Source organism: Thamnophis elegans, chromosome 10, assembly GCF_009769535.1.
Source record: "Thamnophis elegans isolate rThaEle1 chromosome 10, rThaEle1.pri, whole genome shotgun sequence".
Classification (NCBI taxonomy): Eukaryota; Metazoa; Chordata; class Lepidosauria; order Squamata; family Colubridae; genus Thamnophis; species Thamnophis elegans.
Window position 1 is genome coordinate 34,961,983 of NC_045550.1, and position 20,710 is coordinate 34,982,692.

General features: G+C 37.4%; 1 protein-coding gene across 5 annotated transcripts in view; it reads right to left on the reverse strand.

The window, feature by feature from the left end:
* LOC116514043 (nicotinamide/nicotinic acid mononucleotide adenylyltransferase 3-like) overlaps window positions 1-19,261 on the reverse strand; it is a 37,572-nt gene extending 18,311 nt beyond the window's left edge. Inside the window, exons 1-2 of one of the 5 annotated variants that reach the window (XM_032225458.1) lie at window positions 19,098-19,261; window positions 1,860-2,002 (exon numbers count right to left, since the gene is read on the reverse strand). In XM_032225458.1, the coding sequence (XP_032081349.1) occupies window positions 1,860-1,968 (109 nt within the window). In that variant the 5' untranslated portion in view covers window positions 1,969-2,002; window positions 19,098-19,261. Of the gene's footprint in view, window positions 1-1,859; window positions 2,003-13,817; window positions 14,094-18,989 lie in introns of those variants that run through there. The other 4 variants (XM_032225455.1, XM_032225454.1, XM_032225456.1 and 1 more) reach the window with 4 other exon arrangements.
* Between the last annotated feature and the right edge of the window lie 1,449 nt (window positions 19,262-20,710).

A 20,710-nucleotide genomic window follows, 5' to 3' on the forward strand; every position in this document is an offset into this window, starting at 1 on the left:
GTAAAATATATAGATCATTTTTGACATCTTTAAATCATAGCAAATGGTGCAAGATAATAATGTACAGAGGAACACATGAGTGGAGAGTGTTATCCGTAAAAGATTGCCAAAAGATATTTAGCACCATCCGTCAGTACTAAAAGTCATTCATAGAACAATAAATTGAATTACACTAAAAATAAAAACCTAAACAAGCATGATAAAGCTTGGAAAATAAATAAGGTTGTGCGTTATTAATAATAAAATACAATAGTATGTATTATTCACTAATATACAGACCTATACATTATATTTAAGAAATTATTTCATAAAATTTATCCATTGGTATGAATAAAACAAAACTTTTCATAACATGCATGAGTTTTTGTTCCTTAACAGGAATTAGAGATAATGAAGGAAATACTGTGTTAAATGGTAATGAAACAAAACCTTATTTCTATCCCCTAAAAGTAAATAAAATTCAAAGGAAATTCTAAGAGAGAATATAAATGAACTTTACTCTTGTTTTTGCAGGATGAAATATCCAATAAACCTTAAGACAATCTCATTTCTACCCTGTTCTGTTTACACATGGGAATTAGATAGAATGAAACGTCTATAAGAACCTTGTATAGTTCCATCTAGCTCTCTAGCTTGTCTCAGTAATAGCACTCTGCAGGACTTCCAAACTCTCTGCATGCCCCATTTTTTGCTTGTTTTTCCCGCGGGAACACTCTAGAGGCCTCTCAAACCCTCTGCATGGCTCGTTTTTTGCCAAAAATGGGCATGCTTTTGCAAAAAAAATAGTTCCATTTTTTGCTCATTTTTGCCTTTCCCAGCCCCCAGGAACACAGGCCTCCCAAATCCTCTGTATGCCCTGTTTTTGCAAAACATGGGTCCATTTTCGCAAAAAAAAAAAAAAAAAAGGCCTATTTTTCACCTCTTAACCACCTCCCCCCAGGCATCATATTTTTGCTCTCCCCTATTCCTAACGCCAGGGAGCACTTTGCAGACCTTCCAAACTCACTACATGACTCATTTTTCACAAAAAACAGAGCGTGCAGCGGGTTTGGGAGTTCTGCAGAGTGTTAACCTTGAAATCTAAGTCTGTGAGTGACTTTATGTAGCAGTATACCATTAAAACAACATTTCTAGATTGCTCGTCATTGCTATTGCTTGTGAACTATTTTCTGAAGCTTTCCAAGCATTCATGACTTACAGTCCATTTATTAGTGATATTGAGACTGAATGAACCTGCTCATCCATATCTTAGATCATTGCTAATGCTTGAGTGAACATGACCCAGTCAACTACCTGGATCATTAGCTACTTGGATCATTATGGCCGAACACAGAGGCAGCTAAACATAGTTTTTCCTCTTCTGTAATTTCTATTTTGAAGAAACAGTTCAAAGACATAATGAATACATAGAGGCTTTTTCTGATTTCTCTTCCTGATTTCCTTAAAATTGCAGACTATATCACTTCTTTAGCTTAAGTGATAAAATTAGCATACAGATGTGACATTGCAGTTTAAGTGTTTCATGGCACCTCGAAAAGAAAGAATCTGGGAGAGAAGTTAAGACCCTTTTCATCACAAGTTAGTCTGCAATTATTCTATTGAACCTTTGGCGAAACTTAATTATACTGATGGGAAACAATTTTATATTTCCTTATCATCACTTTTATTTCAAGGAAGAGTAAATGTGTAAACTTTCAATTTAGATGTTGTGAAGTAGTTGGTCTAAGTCTTGAACTTTTAATTAACAGAAATTAAAATGTGTTGAAACAATCTGGAATGTTGCCCCATTTTTGGAGATACAAATGATTCCTTATTGCAACACAGCTCACTCTGCTTTTGGAGACATTAAATAAACTAACCTGTTTGATGAAGGTGATCTCTTGCTAGTTCAAATAAACGCATGTGCATATTTGTTATGGGGTTAAAGGAGCCACAGGAAAGAAGAATGAGGGGTGTCAGACGTTTCATTGCACCAAGTAATCTTCAATGGCACACCATTCATCTGAAAGGAGAAAATAACAATTGTAACAATTCATCCAGCTTTCTCAACTATTTCCCTTCTTCCAAAGAAATAAGATTCCATATGGCTGGCACCATGGCAGAAGAGACCCTCCCTCCTCCTGGAACCTGCCAAGTGTAATTCCCTAACAGACAAGATCCAGTTATCGGCACCTCGATATCAAAATTATTCAGAACAATTTTAACGGGTTCAGAAAAGGACAACAAAGATGGATTGGAGAAACAACCAGGCAATTAAGAAGAGAATATAGATGTGTTAGATGTAATAGCCATTCTTCAAACACCTAGAAAGATGTCACACAAAAGAAAGCCAAGATCCCTTACTTGTTTTTCCATAGTGCAGGGCATACAATTATGAAGTTAAATTATAGGAAGGCAGATTTCAATTAAATGTGAGGTGGAAAAATTAACGACAGTTTCAATAATGGTACAAATGACTCAGACAGACAAAGTCTTCTTTCACTAAATATATGGGCACCTTAGTTTTTAAATTTGTGCACTTAACAGGCAGTTGATCTGATGGCCTAAATGTACTTGGCCAATTATATGATTCTGCATAGTTGCACAGATAAATGGTACCTCACACAAAATCAGGTCAGGATTCCAGGAACTGTTCCACCCCCCCATAGTTTTCAATCTACGTTTCATTTTTTCCAGCATGTCATGTCTATCAAATTCAATTAATTTTCCTTGACCTTTTCTGTTCCATTCCTTTAGGCGTTTTAATTCGAGAGCTATTTTGCATTTCCATAAACTTTTGGGATTTTTTTTTTAAATCAAGCCTGCTGTTCATTCTTCTGTTAGTAGAAGGTGAAGCTTTGACTATAGAAATAGCATATTATGAACATTGGAAATAGTAGGAACATTAGAAATAGACTGATACAACCCACTCATTATGTCAGTATATATATACAAAAGACTTCCATATAAAATTATGTCAATCTGGGAGGAGGAGCCGACGTCGCTACGAGACGGACATGCGATCTCAAGGCTCTGAGATTGCTGCCAAAACTTTTATCGCTGGGTCGTCCAATAGGACATAAACCGCCCCGCAGAGACGGTGAACGGGAAGAATACGTCCTGCTGATCTCAGGGACACCGCAAAGTCGCTGATCGACTGAAAAGTTCTTCTAGCTGGCAATAAAAGCACAGCCTCTAGGCTGATGAAGTTGGGACGGCTCCAAACGGAAGGAAACGGAAAGAGAAAGTGTTTACAGCTGGTGAGGAATTTTTACCATTTTAAAAGAGACTGCCTACAAAAAAACTTAAAATTAATTTAAATCTGAGAACAGAAGAAATAAGCGGCGGAATTAAGCTTTGAATGGTTTTGGTCAGTGTGTTATCTTGTTTTTAAATGCTATTTTTATGGATGGAATTTATGCAAGCCTTTTAAAACAAATGGATTAAGTTTTCTTCTATCTTTTTTATTATTATTTTTGCAACCTATGCACTAAAATTCTACTTCATTACTACGTGTTTTCCTTTTTTTCTCCTCTATTTTACTCAAGAATTTGATTTTTATTTTTTAACTTGGAATATAAAAAATAAAAAAAGGAAACAAAGAGAATTCTAACAACAAAGGGAAAGTTAGTGCTGCTGCTCAGAGGCTGGAGGCTTGTGTATTGGGAACAAAGCACTTTCACTTTCCTCACTGAACAGTCTGGCTTGGCAATTCAAAATCTCACAGTTTGTTTATAGAGAGTGATAAGAACCAAAGGACAAATTATATACACAGGTGTCTTTTTGAACTATATCTCTAACCAGAGAAAGTGAAAAGAAGATTTTACTGTGAATTTATGTTTAACCTTGTAAAAATCCTTCAAGCCAGAGCAGCAGTATTTGTCAGCTGGAAATTATGGCACAACTTCAACAGCAGAAAGAAGCTTTAAGTTTTAAAAAGATAATGTTTGAAATTCAGAAATTATCAAACACATTTGAGAGGACGGAGAAGAAGTTGGGAAATCTAGAGCATCTAACAATAAAATATGATGAAGTTGGAGATGTTTATCAAGTGGAAAAAGTGGAGGTTAGAGTCCTAAAAACCAAAGAGAAAAATGACCACAAAGAAATCAAATCCGTTGATATCTATGGTGATTGGTTTGTGTCTGGAAATGGAAAGAGTGGAATACAGAAAGAGGAATTAAATGGAGGGGAACAGATGTCAAGATACAAAAGAAGAAAGAACAAAAGAATTTATGGATTTAAAGAGAAATTCTATTAGCAACAGCATTGATAACACCACTGACAATTAAGATAAGCTGTTCAAAGAAACAGAAGAAGGGCATCGAAAATTATATGAGAGACTCAATAAGCAATGAGTTGCAAAGATGAGTCCATGCAAATTTGATTAAGGAGATGTTTAGAGGACTGATACCACAAATGGCAGAAGATATGAGCTTGTTTCGCTACTGGAAAGATACAGGTTGGTAGATGAAAGTGTATAATATGAAACTAGTGAAATTTAGTGAAATTTAGTGACAATAGATATGGTTAAATAAACAACTGATAATGATAATAACATATACATATGTATTGGTATGACAAGTAGTAATTGGATATGAATATTGAATGGTACCTATGAAAGGAAGATTAGAAATTATTTGGTTATATATAAAGTTAATAAAAAATAACTACATTGAATTTAGCTAAATATTGATTATTGGGGAGGAAATGCTATGATAATGGATAGAGTTAAATGAAGGAGGGATAATGATAACAATGTGTTGTGACTCAGCAGATGTCTGCTGTGAGTCTTTTCGGGATACAAGATTCATTATGCAGCTGGGGCTGGTTAGAGGCAAGTTTGGAGATAAAAGGACAGATGCTGCCATGCCCTAGTCGCAGGAGTCAACGTTCCTTCGTGCGTACAACATTGCTTAATACACTTGGATAAGTGTTTTGGTGTTTCCTATAACCCTGATTCGTGGAGACTTTGGAAGAAATGCATTGCTTGTAAGAGTTTTGTTTTGCATTCTTGTCGGAGACTTGTATTTATGTTATTTTTGGGCTCGAAGCCACTTTGAACTGAGAACTGATAAAGAAAGACTTCCTTTTAAGTTTGTCTGCTTGGGTTTGTTAAGAGCCATGAAGGGGGGAGAGATTGACTCCTGCCTGACAAGCCTTAATCTCAGTAATTATGGAACAGATAATGGCTGAAAGTAGATTAATGGCGCAGCAAAAAGCAAAGTTGTCGGATCAAATTCAACAGTTGCAGAGAGCTGCAACCCACCCCCCCCCCCAGCCAAGGAGGAAGTGCCCAGTAGCCATGCCAGATAAATATGATGGGAGTCTGGCCATGTTTGCAGCATTCTTGGGACAATGCCAGCTGTTTATTAACCTGAGAGCAGAGGACTTTCCCACTGACCGGACGAAGGTGGGATTCATGATCAGTTTGCTCTCAGGCACAGCTGCCCGGTGGGCTACCCCCTTGTTAGTTCAGCAGAGCCCTTTGTTGGATGACTTCCAGGGCTTCTGCCAATATTTCAAACGGATGTTTGAAGATCCGATCAAAGGGGAAACAGCTACCAAAAGTTTGAAATCACTGCAGCAGGGGACTGGGTCATTGCAGGACTATGTGTCTGAATTCAGGCTACGTAGCCAGGATTCCACATGGAATGAACCAGTTCTAATGGACACGTTCCAAGATGGATTGTCTGAAGCCTTGCAGGATGAACTGGTGAGGGTGGACAGGCCACCGACGTTCACCACGTTGGTCCACCTGTGCCTCCGGATAGACGCCCGGCTGCAGAGGCGAAAGCCTCGCCGTGTATTCCAGGAGACCACCAGTATGCCGGTTTAGCAAGAGACTGCAGTGGACTGGGAGGAGCCCATGGAGTTGGGTGCTGTCCGACCTCGAGTGTCACGGACAGAGATGGACAGATGACGTGCGGAGGGATTGTGTTTTTACTGTGGGGATCTTGGACACTTAGCAGGGAGCTGCCCCAAGAACAGTAGGGTTGCACGGACTGCAGCCGTCCCTCAGCAACGCACGATCAAGTCGGACAATCAGCACATTGGTGTGGCCGTGATACCCCGTTCGCACAAGATAGCATGCGTTCGGGGGGGGGTGGAGTCCCAGGGCGGATGCCCTGCCGAGTAAAGTAAAGAACCCCAACCCTGCGAACTCGCTTCCAGCTCCGACTGTTCTACCCGTTGCATCCTGCACTGCCGTTTGTCATCCCGTGAGCATGCAGGCTCTGGTACAGGATGTGCAGCAGGGTGACGACTGGGTGGAGCGACGAAAGGCGGAAGTGGGGCCGGTGTCCCCATGGACTTTGGAAGGGGATCTTTTGAAGTGTCGGGGCCGCCTCTATGTTCCCTCAGGGCACATCCGTTGACGGGTGCTTGCGCAGATTCATTACACGTCTGCATCAAGACATTGGGGGTTTGTTCGGACATTGCGCCTGGCTTCCCGTCAATTTTGGTGGCCCCATCTGAAAAATGACGTACGGAGGTGCGTGAAGTCATGTGCCCAGTGTCATTGGGCCAGGTCTACAAAGAGAACTCCACCGAGATTCCAGCTGTTGTCGACTCCGGTCCCCGCAACACTGGACTTTGTCTCTAGGTTCCCAGTGGGGTGCCAGTGTCTTGGACCATGTTCCGGGGAGGCCGTCACCAACCCTTCTGGGCCACACTCCGATCATAGAAACCGGGGGAAGGGCTCTGTGGGAGGGGATTGTGTGGTGGTCCGGCAGGAGTCGGTAGAGCTGCCGTCAACCTCTGATGGAAAGGGGGTTGATGGGTCGGCCTTGCAGAGGGTGGAGGACCCTAAACAGGGAGTTAAGGCTCGGCCGAAGTCGGTAGAGCTGCCGTCAACCTCCGACGGAAAGGGGGTTGGTGGGTCGGCCTTGCAGAGGGTGGAGGACCCTAAACAGGGAGTTAAGGCTCGGCCGAAGTCGGTAGAGCTGCCGTCAACCTCCGACGGAAAGGGGGTTGGTGGGTCGGCCTTGCAGAGGGTGGAGGACCCTGGACAGGGTGTTAAGGCTCGACCGAAGCTGGTAGAGCTGCCATCAACCTCCGACGGTAGTGGGGCTGGTGGGTTGGCCTTGTGGAGGGTGGATGACCCTGGACAGGGTGTCGACGCCGGGAAGGGCGGAAGGAAACATGGTGGCCACCGGATACCTAAAGAGTTCCGATTCAAGGGGGCTATGCCTCCAGAGGTTTGGGATTCATGAAAAAGGCACCAAGGATTAGAGAGCAAGAGGATGAGCAATTTTATAAGATATGGGATTTGTTTTATCGGTGGCTAGGGGAAAAAAAAAACTTGGAAATGGAAAATGATATACTTATGCTTTAATTGAAGAAAGTGAATGATGATATAATTATGCTGTGAAATAATCTAACAATGATACAATGAAGAATTAATATAAGGTCTGGTGATATAATGTATAATGTTAAGAACTTATTATAATGATATTTCGCTGCTGATAAGCAATTTTAATAAGTGAACAAATGAAAACTGGTATATATATGCAGCGACGTCTTGTTGAAAAATGAAGGAATAAGATCTCTGTTTGAAGGTATGAAATGCAAGGACAATAATGAATATAAGTATACTTTCTGGGGAAAAATAATGCTAATGTTAACTGAATATATATTGTAGAATGAAAATGAGGTTTTTAGTTATACTAGATGAAACATTTGAGACGGTAAATATTATTTGAAGATGTAGATGTTAAAACACTTGTAACCAAACGACATGCTGCATGTGATGATGGTTTTTTTTTCTTTTTTTGTGGTTTTTCCTTTTTTTCCCCTTTTTTTTTTAAATCCTAGTTTATTGTGGTGTCTATTAAATATATAACAGAGAGATACGGGGTGTGTGTATGGGAAGAAACGTAGTAGGGATGGATTGCTACAGGCAGGGGAATAAGAAACGATACTAAATTATAATCTATTAAATGAAACAATGAATGTATAAGAATGATAAAGGTTAAAACACCTGTAATCAAATGACATACTGCATGGGATGATGGGCTTTGTTTTTTTGTGTGTGTGTTTTTTTTTCTTTTTTCTTCTTTGCCTTTCTTTTTCTATTGTTATGTGATTATGTTGTCTATGTAACAAAAATAAAAATTCTATTAAAAAAAAGGCACCAAGGGTCATCTTGGGGACACGTCATCCCGACCATTGGACCCCAGGGAAAGGGCCCTGCGGTGGGGGATAGTGTTGTGACTCAGCAGATGTCTGCTGTGAGTCTTTTCGGGATACAAGATTCATTATGCAGCTGGGGCTGGTTAGAGGCAAGTTTGGAGATAAAAGGACGGATGCTGCCACGCCCTAGTCGCAGGAGACAACATTCCTTCGTGCGTACAACATTGCTTAATACACTTGGATAAGTGTTTTGGTGTTTCCTGTAACCCTGATTCGTGGAGACTTTGGAAGAAGTGCATTGCTTGTAAGAGTTTTGTTTTGCATTCTTGTCGGAGACTTGTATTTATGTTATTTTTGGGCTCGAAGCCAGTTTGAACTGAGAACTGATAAAGAAAGACTTCCTTTTAAGTTTGTCTGCTTGCGTTTGTTAACAGCCATGAAGGGGGGACAGAACAACAATGTGTGTGTGTGTGTGTATGTGTATGTGTGTGTATATATATATATATATACTTTAAAGTCACAACCCCTGGTATGCCCAAGTATGGGAGGAAGGTCACACTTCCACTCTCTGTCATTAGGCTCGTCACAAGAGACCATCCAGACAGAAACCCAATATTTTTTACTGTTGCCTTTTTGTTACATTTGTTATATTTATGCTGATAATAAATAAAGGGAGACTAGTATAGATCTAGAAAATAGCTTGAAATAGATCTATACTAGTCTCCCTTTATTTATCAGCATAAATATAACATATATATATATATATATATATATATATATATATATATATATATACACACACATATACATATACATATATACATTATACATTATACATATATACATATATACATATATACATATATACATATATACATATATACATATATACATATATACATATATACATATATACATATATACATATATACATATATACATATATACATATATACATATATACATATATACATATATACATATATACATATATACATATATACATATATACATATATACATATATACATATATACATATATACATATATATATATATATATATATATATATATATATATATATAAAATGTACAACATAAGGAAATTGGATATAAATTGTAAACAGTGATTTGGAAAGGAGGATTAGAAATTTTTGTTACTAAATATTATTGATGTTTAGTCAGAATAGGCCATGAGGATATAGTGTTATTGGAGGATATTAGAAATAACAAATGAAATGCCAGTATGTGGTCAGGTTTTAAATCTTGGTACATTTTATGATGAAGGACATTTAAACAATTATAGTCAAATGAAAATGGAGGTATGATGATGGTAATATGTATAAAAATATCTGATATTTTTAAAATACTTGAGTTAATACGAATTTTGTGACGACAGTGGAGACGCACGAAAGTTTTTTGTAACCAACTGATATACTTTCTACAGTATGTAAAGGAGGAGGATTCTTTGTGTTATGTTTGTTTTGAAAATTTAAAATAAAAAAACATTTAATTAAAAAAATATGTCAATCTATAAGATTGAATAATAGAATAAGAAATTAAAAAGCTGGGGTGGGGAAAGATACTTTTCAGCTCTTAGGGAAATCTAGTTACTTTTTCTGTAACTAGCTTTCCAAAAGTAAAAACAGAATTTTTTTGTTTAAAGTTGATGCAGGATTATTTATTTTCCTTTGAAGACTGTTAACTGTGCTAAAGAATGAAAAAGAAAGGTGTATCGTTTTCTCTCATCTCAGGTCCAGAATGCCAAATTCTTTCTGATGTTCAGCAATATTCTCTGTAACTGTTAGTATGGCCTCTGATTCTTCTCAAACAGAAAAGAAAAAAGGAAATGTCCCTAGAACCCTCAGATGAACAAATTATTGGTATTTTTAATCTGTCTTCATATTCAAAAGCAGTTTTCTGCTACATGGCTTAGAGTTGTAGTGCCAAGCTGCTTATTCTGATACTGGCATCTCTTTATAAGTAATTATTCTTCCAACTTCCATCATAAAAATTCTATTAAATTTGGTATCTTTAAATATAAACCAACCCACAGAAAATCTATTATATTATAAAGAAAGACACTGAAGTACATTAGATCAAAGAAAGAATCACAGCTGTAAGGATTATTGCTTTAAAGAAATACTTTAGAAATACAACCTTTTCTTTGATAGTTACAGAGCGCTGATAATGTGCGTACAATGATGAAGAAGGCAAAAGAAAGCCTATGGCTAAAAATACTCATTTCTGCTCAGTAAGTGTGTCAAATTAAGCATCCACATGGCTCCAGAAATCCTACACTGCAATACCACAAGCTGAGCATACTGTTCACAAATTTCCCAGCAATATTGCTATTATTCATTTTGCATGATCTTGCATGCTTAAGTATTTAATTTTGGTTAATACTGTGGGCAAAAACAGTGGTGGGAGGCATTTCATTTCTATCTAAAGCAAAGTTAGGAAGAATCTATACAATATTTGTGTGTGAAGAAAGCTAGATTCTGGAATCTAGAAAGGAGTTATTTTTGTCTTCTCCCCAGTCAAATCATCCCAGAAGTGAAAGTACTAATGCTCAGTGAGACTCCATTTGGAATTGTCTGTGTAGAATTCCATATGTATAATTTGTTAAATCAACAATACTTTATTTACTGGTAATATGCATAAATTATATACCTAAGCCACCACAATAGTAAACACTATAATTTAGACAAAAACAATCTATATAAATCTGCAGTTTGTGTCCTTTTTGTTAAATTTCTTACAAATACATAGTTTTGATCAATATGGAAATTATAATTCATCTGTAATATTTTAAACAATTACAGAACATGTGTTGAGGTCAAGATGTCCCCCCCCAAACTTGTTGCAAATTTTAAACATTCACCGTTTTAAAATAAAATATGTAGACTTCGCTGGATATTAACATTAATAGATCAAAAAGATAAAGACGGTTAAATCAAAACCCTTTCAGAGTAAACCTTAAAAGTTTTAAAAAGTTTTCTGTGTTAGACTGCAAATTGTGTTTTTTTAATCATTTCTATCCTGGAAGTTGGCAAATGGGCATATATAAGTAAATACTACTAAAATTTGATTATATGTTAAAAGCTCTGATAATTATTTTTCAGTTACAGACAGACCAGTGGCCTTTTTATATTTTTAATAAAAAGCAGCAGTTTTAATCAGCAAATGGCAGTAGGTTATACATGGGCATAACTCATAACACTCAACCTACACTCTATTTTTCTATCATTAATATTAAAGGTCTGACAGGTTAATTGAGAAAGGAATTATCTGTAGAACAGCCTAAGATTGCTTTCAGTTTAGGATTGTATGATTATCTGACAAAGTTAGTTCAAAGTTAACACTTCAAAGATATATTTAAAACAAATACTCCAAACTCAAATTTTCATCTCTATATTTAATTGTAAAATTACTTTAACCTTAACTTGGGAGAGGAATAGCAAATTGGGAAAAAAAATAGTTTAATGCAGAAAGTTTAGCCAGGATGAACTAAACCTTCAGAGGCTTTTTTTGATATTTGATCAAAGAAGCTGTCAGATCTACCATCACATCACTTCAGTTCTGTTTTGCTATGATGGCATCCTGCCATAATAGGAATAGGACCAGTAGGGGAACGTCGGAAGGGGGGATGACAGGAACAAGAGGTACCAGGAAAAATAGGAGCCGCGGTGACCCAGTGGTTAGAATGCAAAACTGCAGCTATTTCTGCTGCCTGCTGTCTGTCTGCAGTTTAGCAGTTCGAATATGACCAGGCTTAAGGTTGACTCAGCCTTCTGAGGTTGATAAAATGAGGACCCAGATTGTTGGGGGCAATATGCTGATTCTGTAAACTTCTTAGAGAGGGCTGTATATACTGTGAAGCAGTATATAAGTCTAAATGCTATTGCTATTGCTACCATCCCAAGATAAGAGACAATGATTGAAAGATCCAAGGACACAGAATGGAATGCAAATGGCTAGTAAAGAGATGTCAACGTTAGAACTGTTACCAAAACACTACTTTGAATACTAGTGAATATATAACAAATGTATATTTCCAGGGGAGGGCCTGGGAAAAGGGAAAATCATGGGTTTATGCAGGAATATTCAGATCTGACTTTGCATACGCTTTAACACTTGGCTTTAATAAAAGTATACCTTTCACTACAAATGGGAGTTGAGGGTCTTTCTTTCCTAAACACCCAAGCTGGGACAGTCCTGATGTAAGTCCAGGTTGCACCTGGCCTTTATATTCTCCCATCTTCATCAAAGATTTCAAAAATTATGCTGCAAGAGTGGAATAGTAGAGATAATAAGCTTTCTTACGATAGCATGGCCTCTGGCTAGGGAAATAATGCAACTCAGCTATTTCTGCCACAATGAACACAGTGGGTCTGCTTTGAGTATTCTTTTAAGTATCCTATTCTTAAATAGGATTAAATAATCCTATAAATTCTCTCATTATTTTTACATGTACTTTTTACTATTCCTCTGAAAATAATAGGCAAATCAATGTCTTTGACCTATTTAACTGTTTTCCTGTTTATGTCAACTGTTAACAAACCAAATACCAATCAGAATATAATTAAACATTTCACTTTAATTTGAAAAACACACCAGATGCAATATTGATTTGGTATGCATTATTACATTACCTCAGAGGCTTAATCAAGCAAATTAAGCTCGTAGGTACCCTTAGAAAATATTAAGAAATAACTAAAGTGATATTTACCACTTTATTATGTTAACTAATTTTGACATAGGCATAGTATTACACTTTAAGAATATGTACTATATAGATGGATACTTTAAAACCTTGTTGGCAGATCCTTTCCTTTAAGGATTTTCCTGTAAAAAGACAACTGACAACCCGTCTTTCTAGGTGGGGATTTCTTAATCCATTTAGTAACAATTTCTCCCTCCAGATTAGTCCTGGGAAAAACAGAAGGGAAGATACTTCAAACCTTTCTATCCCAAGCCCAGTAATAGCAAAGTTTGGCTAATTTTAAAGAAAAAAAAGAGAGATAATTGTTCAACCACATGTGGGTGACGTTTAATGAGAAATATGCTTGTGAAACATGGCACTACATTCTTAGATAAAAGGAGCTTATTATCTCCTACTTTTTCACAGAACCTACCTAGGAGCCAAGCATATAATTAATAGCAAGGATGGTCACATCTAGATAAACTCAGTGAATCTTAATTTTCAGTAGCTAGGCATAAGAGATCAATACTAAGAAAAAGCAAATAGTTACACTCTATAATGTATAACAATTTGAAGATGATTTCTAAGATTTTCAAAATCTCTGGAGAAAGACCTCACATTTATAAATAAGTGTTTGCAACTTATTTCATATAAAATCTTTCAATGTTCTGTGCCCTAATTTCAAATTCTTCTTTTCCTGTTATAATTATTTATAATTTCTTCTTCATGGTGAGCATAAATTAGCTAGGGCTGAACCATGAATTCCAACACCTGCAGAGAAAAGAAATTATTGAATGTAACATATTAATTGTAAGCCGTCTACAGCAGCAGGAGAGACAAAATCTAAATCTTGTTTTATAATACTATTCAGTTGCAAACAACACTTTACACATCAATGCAGCAAAGCCCCTGTGATGATTTATATGAGTATGTGTTAGACAAAGTTAATGTGAATTTTAAATAAAAAGGAGCCGAGAGGACTTAACCTCTTCTTTACTCACAGTTTTTATCTTCCAAATTCTCTATTGTAATTCTTCTCTACTTTGCAATATTCCTGAAACACACATCTAGATAAATAATGTGGGATACGGTAATTAGAATATTATAGGAGGAGGATAACTGGTTCAGAAAACTCTCAATTCTTCTTCCCATAAGGATGGGCTATATCAAGATATTTTTCACCACTGTAAAGAAATGTAATCCCATTCTGAGCAAGGAACTAGGGCAAGGAAGATTCCAATATTTTATTACAGCAAGATAGAACTATGAAATAAAACAAGGTGAAGTCAGTCCAAGAATATACTTTCTACTAGAAAAGGGAGACTAAATACTTGAAGCAGTCTATATATTAGACTTAGGCCAGTTGTTTAAATATTAGTAATATTAAATTATATGGACTTCAATTCCCAGAATTCTCCAGCCAGCATGCTGGCTGGGGAATTCTGCAACCTGAGTCTACGATTAAAATTTGCAAGGTTGAGAAACACTGCTTTAAAATGATTTTAGTTACAGAAAATATCAGGTGGTTTATAAGAAACTGAATTACTTTGTAGTTTTGGTAATTCCTGTGTATGTTAGTTACACTGCAGTTAAAGCCTAATATGGGGGAATAGGAAAAAATATTTCCACTTCTGATTTTAAGAGGACTACTAGGCTAGACTGAAATATTTTGTCCATCCCTATCATAACAGAATTTCTACCCAACTGATGGAGAAATGCAAGTGTGGATACATCTGATAAGTACTCTGTCCAAAAGAAATCTGATCCATGAATCACAGAAGACAAAAGCCAGAAGCATCAGATGGGACCTGTACAAAGTGATGGCACTTGAAAGGGACCGATTCAGAGGCTATCAAAATTAACACACGAGGACACACTGTTTATGGTCATGTTGAACAGAATTTAATCTCAAAGCCAGCAGTGTGAAAGTTAAAAACAAAATTTAGCCCTAGATGGAGAGATGTACAGGTAATGTCCTCACAGCAACCATTTAGTTATGATGGTGATGAAAAAGGGGCAGATATACAACCTTTGCAGCATTTCTCTCTCTCCCTCTCTCTGTCACATTCACCATTACAGTCAGTTTAGTACTGCAACCAACTCTGACCACGGAATCTTTTGACGTGTCCCGTCCCCCCCCACCTTGCAGAGGGTAAGGATTATCTAAACAAGCTGTCTCTTCCTGAGCTGCTTTCTTGGCAGTGTAGCACATTCCTAAAAGGTTCTAACTGCAAATTAACAAGCTTAGCTCTGTGACCTTAAACAATTGATTAGAACCCTAGGGCTGGCTCATGCTGCTGCCTTACACTGACAAGACTCTAATCAGTTTCACACCAAAGAATTTTGCTTGTCTCCTAAGAGGCTTCCAGGAAGCACACTAGGCAAACAGTGGACATTAGCATTCTTTTCAATGCACATTCCCTGTTGTGTACCCACTTATTCTCTTGTAAACCTTTCTTCTTCAATGAAATACAAATATAAATTCTCTTCTTGTTAATTATCCCAGTTCCTCCAAAGGAATGAGGACAAATGGCTACAAGACTTGCCCCTTTACCTCATGAAGAAAGTTCTGGAAATCTTCCCTGCGATTTGGATTCACGTGGCTGTTTTGGCGTATCCTTCTAATGCTGTAAAGCAGGGGTGTCAAACTCGTGATGACACATCATCACGACATATCACAACTTTTCCCCCCTTCACTAAAACGGGGGTAGATGTGGCTAGCACATAACACATCCAGCCTGCGAGCCGCGAATTTGACACCCCTGCTGTAAAGGAAAGGAAAGCTGAAATAAAATCATAAGCACATTTGTGGTTACATTATTTTTCACTTAGTGACCACTTTTCTGATTGAATTACCATGGTCCCTAAACAAGAAACACCCATAGATGATAAGAAACTCTGAAATGATCCATGTGCACAAACATGACAAAAGAATCTTCCTGAGACTACAAGGGATCAATATAAATTCTTAACCATACAAAAAAATCTATGCAGAGAATACAGGAGAAAGTTACATCAAAAATTGCTTCAGAACCAAGACAATTTACACCAATATATAAAACTGGCTAAAAATGCACCTGCTTGCCAAAGAAATGCAAAGTGGAAATAATGTCTTGATTAGAGAAATGAATAAAATAAGTCATTTTGCAGCTGTGTGTTATTAAGTATGTTGAAAACATTTTGGTATTATTTAGTATTTATTTTGGGGACTAACTGTATGTTGTAAAGATTCTGTCAAATTATGAGAAATGTGTTTGCAAATCTATGTTACTATAGAAAGTTTTAAGACAAATATGGGCTCATATATACAGTATATCTCAATGAGAAATGAGCCAGTTTGGCCTAGTGGTTAAGATACCAAGCTAGAAATCAGAAGATAATATGTTCTAGTCCTGCCTTACACATGAAGGGCAGCAGGGTGACTTTAGTCCTGTCATTCTCCAGTCAACTCACCTCACAGAGTTATTGACATGGGGCAAATAGGAGGAAGGAGTATTAGATATATTCACTGCACTCATTTATTTATAAAAAATAATAAATGTAGGATAAAAAGTATTAAATAGTAAAATAATTGTTAGGAATATTGTTGGCAATATATAAATCATGTAACAATGCTGTACCTGTTTCTTTAAATCATGCTGTAAATGTGATTGGTTGCTCTTTCCTCAATCAGCCATAAGGTGGAGCCAGAATCACTGTTAGATGCTGATCTGATCTGAGTGTTTGGAGGTTGGCTGTGTGCCGTATAGTGATCAGTGTGAGCTATTGTAAGTTTTGCAACTGCTAGCAAACTTTGTGTACCGGACTGTTTGTATGTTTATGGACTATGTTATTTGGATTATCCTTTAACTGAAAGATGTTGATGACTGACTGTCTTAACTGTGTATGACTTGGACTGTTTGATGGACTCTGATATCTCTATTTCCACGAAAGTAAAAGCCTATTTAAACTGCAGTGTCTCTGTATGCTGGTTTATGTGTTCACCAACACCAATCTCACAATGCTTCTCTGAACGTACTCGCTCTCCCAACGGGGAGCTTACCTAACAAAAATGACTATGGAATAATAAATGTGGTCTGCACACCTCTGCTCTGTACTTCCCAAATTTTTCTCAATACCATCTATTATATTCTTTCATCAAAAATTCCCATGCTGGAGCAATTAACAAACTAACCCACCATTTAGTCTTTGCATTCTCTTTAGATGGGAACAGAAATAGAATTATTCCAATCATCAAGGCCAGATGCAGAATTCAGACATGGGTTAAACAAATCACACTGTCGCAGCAATTTTAACATTTTTGAGTCACACCATCTAAAGTTGCAGCCTTGCGATTTTTAAATCTATTTCTTGTTATTTAATTTTATTCATTCATTAAGTAGCTCTACACATAGCATGTTCTCCTCTGCTTCTCCCTACAACTGTAAAGTAGGTTGGCCTGAGAAAGAATGAGTGGCTCAAAATCCCCAATATAAAGGAGTTTATTGCAAATCTGTCTGAATGTCAGCAAAAATAGAACAGGTATTGAGTGAGAGGCCAACTAAAGAAAGGTTAAATTTGAGAACCGATCAGATCGGGCTGGATCAGTAGGGTAAAACATTCCAGAAAAAGCCCCTCAATATATTTCTACTGAGGAAGCAGTGGACAGTGTCTCAAAGCGTCTCTCTTATGTTTCCCAGTGCACACAAAGCAATAGACACAAGGTCTTATTTTATACAGTTCCTCATACAGAAGAAAATACAGCTGCCTTCTATCGTCACTTCAAGTAAAGGGATTGAATATAAATTCTAGAATTCATGCCCTTTTCTCTACTTTGCTGTCTTTCAAACTCAATGGAATGTTGGAAATAAATCAAGATGGTACATACTATCATCTATTTGTCCATCAGCAGAATGTCTCTCACACAACAGAAAAGAATATAAGTATTATTTATTTATATTGGCCGATCTGGCTAGAGATTGCATTAAAAATAACAAAATCTAGGATAATACCCAATACATCTCTATGGAAGAGAAAGCTGATTAGAAAGCTAACCAGCTTTCTAACCAGTTTTCTCTTCCATAGAGATGTATTGGGGTAGCTGCTTGGAATGTTCTCAACTACTGTACTCCATTCTTCAGTTTTTCTCTCTTCTTCCTCATCTCATATAAAGGCAGTGATATGGCTAACATTTTTCAGCCTACCTTTTTACCTTCTACACGGGTAGCTTTTTCCAGCCCTTCTAGAATCATTGTGCTAGATTTTAAGAACTAAGTGTTTCTTTCCTGCAGTATTAAACTACATCTACAAACTATTTTATTCTGCACATACATAAATTCTAGAGCTCAAGGTCCTATAAAAATTTCACTGGCTTAAAAATGGAAAGAGGTAGCAGATATCTTTTAAGACTCATCATTAGTATAAAATGTTTGTATTTCACTCATTTCTGTTTTTATTTTAGTGAAAACCCTAAACGTAACATACGCTGCACAGAAGGGGTGACATTAATTCAACAGATAATATTTCAATGACTTATAAATGTAAACATGCGGAAAACAATCTAGATGCTTGGTTAACATCACAGATGGCATTGAAATATTAAACAAATGCAACAATGACAATCTCCCCCTTTTGTGTATTTTGTACTAAAGATTGGTATTAATCTGCAGTAAGGTCTGTTGTGCCAGGTATCAAAATATGTATAATTAAAAAAAACAATTAAGTATAAATAGCAAATGTGTTATCAGCTTGAATCGACTGGGTGCCAAATGTAATTGAAGCCACCTCTCTTATCCAATCTGGTCTTTAATCCAGATGAGAAAAGCCATTTGTTAATTGCAAAGAGTTCACCTGCTTCTTATGGCCAATGAAATAACTGGGGCCTTTAACAACCGTTAGCCCCATTGCCTTTATGAAAGCCTTTCTTCTTCACGTTGCCTCTTACTCCCGAGGACATCCCAGAAGTCAGCAGTTGCTCATTTTAAATGTTCTCTTTTTAGCCTGCCATTTTCTCAGGCTGTCTCTGACCTAGAGGAAGAGCCTTAAAAGGGCAAGTGGAACTCCAAGCCTGAGAGCTTCGAGAGGTTCGTCCCTGACGCTGAACGATTTATTTTCACTTTTGAAGTGAACAGCCCTTTCTCATTCCCGTCTTTGCCTCCCTTTACTTAGAGAGCTGGGAAAGCGCGGTCACATACCCGCTTTCCGAAGCTTCCTTGCGACAAACCTCCGGCCACCTTCGGCGCCTCACCACCCTGCATCGCCCAAGTGGGACGTAAGATTTGAACCGCCTTGTCCTCCCTTACCAGCCAGAGTCAATATCGCTAACCTCCGCCGAGTCCTTTCACCTTCCCGAACTTGATCACAGTTCTGCCCCTCGAGGGGAGGTGCTGCTCCCGGACAGGCAAGGCGGGGTGGAGTTTGAACGTAAACAAACGTAAACTTAGTTGAGTTTTACGCAGGGTTACCTTAACGTATGTTTCTCGCTTCTGCTTTGTGTGTTCAGCGCTAGCGCAAAAATGGTTTCTGAATTCTGTAGTACTCGCTGGTTGCGCTGCACTCAGTACTTCCCCCACCCCCCTAACAAGAGTAATACAACGGAGCACTAGTTAGGGGAGAAACGTTGAGTCCAAATATTATATTGGGAGATCCATGATTTGGGAATATGTAAAGGTCAACGTCCTGGATGAAACAATTCCATACTTTTGTGTCCCTAAATTTCTCTTCATCTTACTCGCAGTTCAAGAATGATAGAGCCTGCATCGTCTTTGTCTGTACCATTGTTAAACCAGCATTTCCCTTTGCCTCTTACTATGACACCACCCATTGATTAATTTGGAAAGAAGGCAGATTTCTTCAGTGATCTGAAACAAGCTAGAGTAATAGGGTACAGTTCAGACGGTAAATGTCATGCCTCTGCTTGTTTGTTTACACATAATTTTCTGGTAACTCCAGGATGCCCAAGAAGCACTTCAACTCAGCATCTCTGAAACCGAATTTTCTGCCCTTTGAGATTCCACAAACTGGATATGAATAAGCCATAGAGTTGAAAGGAATCTAGTGCAATCTCCTGTTTGGTTCAAGTACTTCTGACAGGTTTCTGTCTAGTTTGTTTGAAGATGTTTTGTTGTTGCAAAACATCTAACTTCACTGGGTTCACGCAGTCAGGACGTTCCTCTGATACCTAACCTGAATTTATTTCTTTATAAATCCAATGGTCCGGATTCTGTTGTCTGGAGCAATAGAGGCTAAGTCCACTCCCTCTTCTGGCTCAAATATATTTTAATATTGCTATATTATCTCCCCTCAGTCAATTCTTCTGAAAGCTAAACATACCCAGATCTTTTATCTGTTCCTCAAAAATCTTAGTTTCAAAGTCTTCATATTTAGTAGTCCTCTTCTGAACTCACCTTTGACTTTCTTGATTGATATATTGATCCAATTCACTATTGTCCCTTTTAAACGGGGGTACTCAAGAGCTGCATGTGCCAAATGGGACATGAACAGCAGAGTGGAGTGAACTATGTTCTTGTTGATGAAGACAAAGTAATATTTGATTTTTTAATGACTACATCACAGTGCTGGTTCGTTTTTAACTTTCACATATAGTATTTCCCAATCAGGTTTCTCCCTCCCTGTACTTTTGCCTTTCATTTTTCCTACCATTACATTCTATCCTATTCATTTCAGCTCATTGCTTGTTATCTCCTTTAACATAATAGCATTAGATCTTCAGTCAGTTTAGCATTATCTGCAATTTGATAAATAACTTCTCAACTCTCTCATCCAAATTATTGATAAAAATATTGAACAATGCAAAGCCTGTGGGAAGCCCTATAGCAATATCCGTGATACTTTCCTCCATGCTGAATGAATACCTTTAAAGACCATTCAGCCATCTATGAATTCAACTAACGTT